This window comes from Buceros rhinoceros, unplaced genomic scaffold (assembly GCF_000710305.1).
Source record: "Buceros rhinoceros silvestris isolate BGI_N320 unplaced genomic scaffold, ASM71030v1 scaffold8871, whole genome shotgun sequence".
In the NCBI taxonomy this organism is placed as follows: Eukaryota; Metazoa; Chordata; class Aves; order Bucerotiformes; family Bucerotidae; genus Buceros; species Buceros rhinoceros.
The window spans coordinates 26,057-28,228 of NW_010392463.1; the positions used below are offsets into that span (position 1 = coordinate 26,057).

The window sequence follows — 2,172 nt, forward strand, 5'->3', positions numbered from 1 at the left end:
ACCCAACCAACCCCACCACCCCCGCCGTACCGCTGCACATCCACCTCCCGCAGCGCAGAAGGAGCCCTGGACTTCTCCTTTCCTTGCCAGGGGCTGGCCAGCGTTTCTAGACGGGGTTTCCTCTGGAAGCACGTCCAGGCCTCCGTCAGTCCCTGTGGGAAGGTGAGGCACAGGCCGTCACCACCCCCACGGGATGGCTTTGTTCCACCGCGGCTCGAGACGGCTGGTTCCCAAAGGCACAAAGTGACCAATCTTCAGGCTTATACACAAGGTCTACATATATATATATTTATATATATATGTACACACACACAATTACATACATATTTAAATATATATATACATATATATATTTGGCTTTGGGTTTTCCCTTTTATCTTTTTAATTCCCTTTTTCCCTCCTTTCTTTCCCTTCTAACTTAGTGGCGTAGTCTCCTCTGAGGAGGGCTCTGGTATATGTTCTGGAGACTTCTCTGTCTCCAAAGAGACTTCTGGCTTCTCCTCTGCCAGTTTAGGCTCCTCAGGGGCTTGAGATCCCTCCAGCTCCTGACTCTGAGCCTGGCTGTTCATCTTCTCTTCTGCTTCGATTTCCTCCGAGGTGGGAATGGAGTTTTTCTTTGGGCGGCCTTTGGGCTTTGTTGGAGCTTCCTGTCCTCCCTTCAGCACCTGGAGCAAAGAGATGAACTGTCAGGATCAACATGAACTCTGCTGCTCTGAGATATCCTTTAGAGAAGGAAGAAACTTGGCTTAGACCTCAGAGTTAGCCCGTGACTTGGTCACCATTTCAGCCTCGTAGAAAGGTCCTACATTCACAGAGTGAGTTCACCCACGTTCTCATGGCAATAAAATGAAATGCAAACCTTGCCAGCAAGGAGACCCAGAACTCTGGAGGTCTCAGTCGGTTCCAAAAGCAACCTAGGCACAGAGTCCTCCACAGTGCACTCAGGGAAGATTGTGTGCACAGTTCAGTTCCTTTCCTGAGGGGTTGCTTTATCCAAAGCCCAAGCAAGAAGAGTCAAACCTCAGCCAGGACTCCCTCTGACTGCCTTTCCTCCAGCCTCTTTGCCTTCCAAAATGGCCTTTATTTAGGAGACCCCTCTCATGTGAGTAAAAGGGTCTGCAAGACAGGTCTGTTCCTACATTTAATTCCCTTTACAAGACACTTCAAACCCAAGGTCTGTGTCCAAGCTAATCCCAAACTGGGTTTAGCAGCAGTAACTCGTGCAGCTGTCAAATACATCCAGGGATACAGCCTAGAACTGCCTCTCCTCTCCCAGATCAGAATACATAAACATCTCTGCTGGAGCATGTGGCAGCATCATGGTTCCCACCAGGGTTTATTGGACAGTTGTCCTTTCTAAAAGCATTATACCTGGAAAAGGGCCATAAAGCTGGGAGTAAGTGGAAGAGGTGAAAGGAAGATATGAAAAGCCAGAATGAATGCGATTAGCTCTCCAGCTGCATGGGTTTCCATGGAGCAATACAACCTGTCGTGTCCACACACACAACCAACCCCACAAACCACTTACCATCTTCTTCCACTTCATCCTACGGTTCTGGTACCACGTCTTCACCTGGAGCTGAGTCAGCCCCAACGACTGGGCTAAGTCGAGCCTGCAAGACAAATCAGATGTTGGAACGAGTTCACAGGGGACGAGAAGAGCTCAGAGGCTGCTCTCTGGATCGTATTTGTTCTTCACTACCTACATAATGAGGATAATACTTTTGCATTTCTCACGGAGCAGTAGCACATCTAAATCTATTAATTTCTTAGGCATTCTGCTATTATAGGCAATTTAGGCTTAGAAATGAATTTATTCTTGGCGTGTTTAGCTTAAGGGTGTATGTGGCAGACAGCCCATAATCCCGATTCATCCTCCACAAATCTCCAACCTATGCATGTTCATCTGAAACTATTCATTATTCCCCCATTAAAACCCAGGATATGAAGCAAATGCAGCTCAGAGTGACTCTTTATCCTCCCCACAGGTGAGAGCCCCGCGCAGCTGGCAGGTTTGTGAGGGAGTTGCACAACGAACAGACTTGGAAACCCTCAACTACGCTGGGCAAGTGTCCCACAAAGTCATGCAAGTCCTGCAGGTGGGACAGCTCAAACGCAGAGTCACATTCCAAGGGGTTCTGGGTTGTGTGAACTTTTTGGCAAACCTTTCCC

General features: G+C 48.3%; 1 protein-coding gene across 1 annotated transcript in view; it reads right to left on the bottom strand.

Moving 5' to 3' along the window:
- Window positions 1–392: 392 nt before the first annotated feature.
- The window catches only part of LOC104500776 (homeobox protein BarH-like 2), a 3,690-nt gene continuing 1,910 nt past the window's right edge, over window positions 393–2,172 (bottom strand). The window contains exons 2-3 of the mRNA XM_010144485.1: window positions 1,529–1,613; window positions 393–665 (exon numbers count right to left, since the gene is read on the bottom strand). Of these exons, the coding sequence (XP_010142787.1) occupies window positions 414–665; window positions 1,529–1,613 (337 nt within the window). The 3' untranslated portion in view covers window positions 393–413. The remainder of the gene's footprint in view (window positions 666–1,528; window positions 1,614–2,172) is intronic.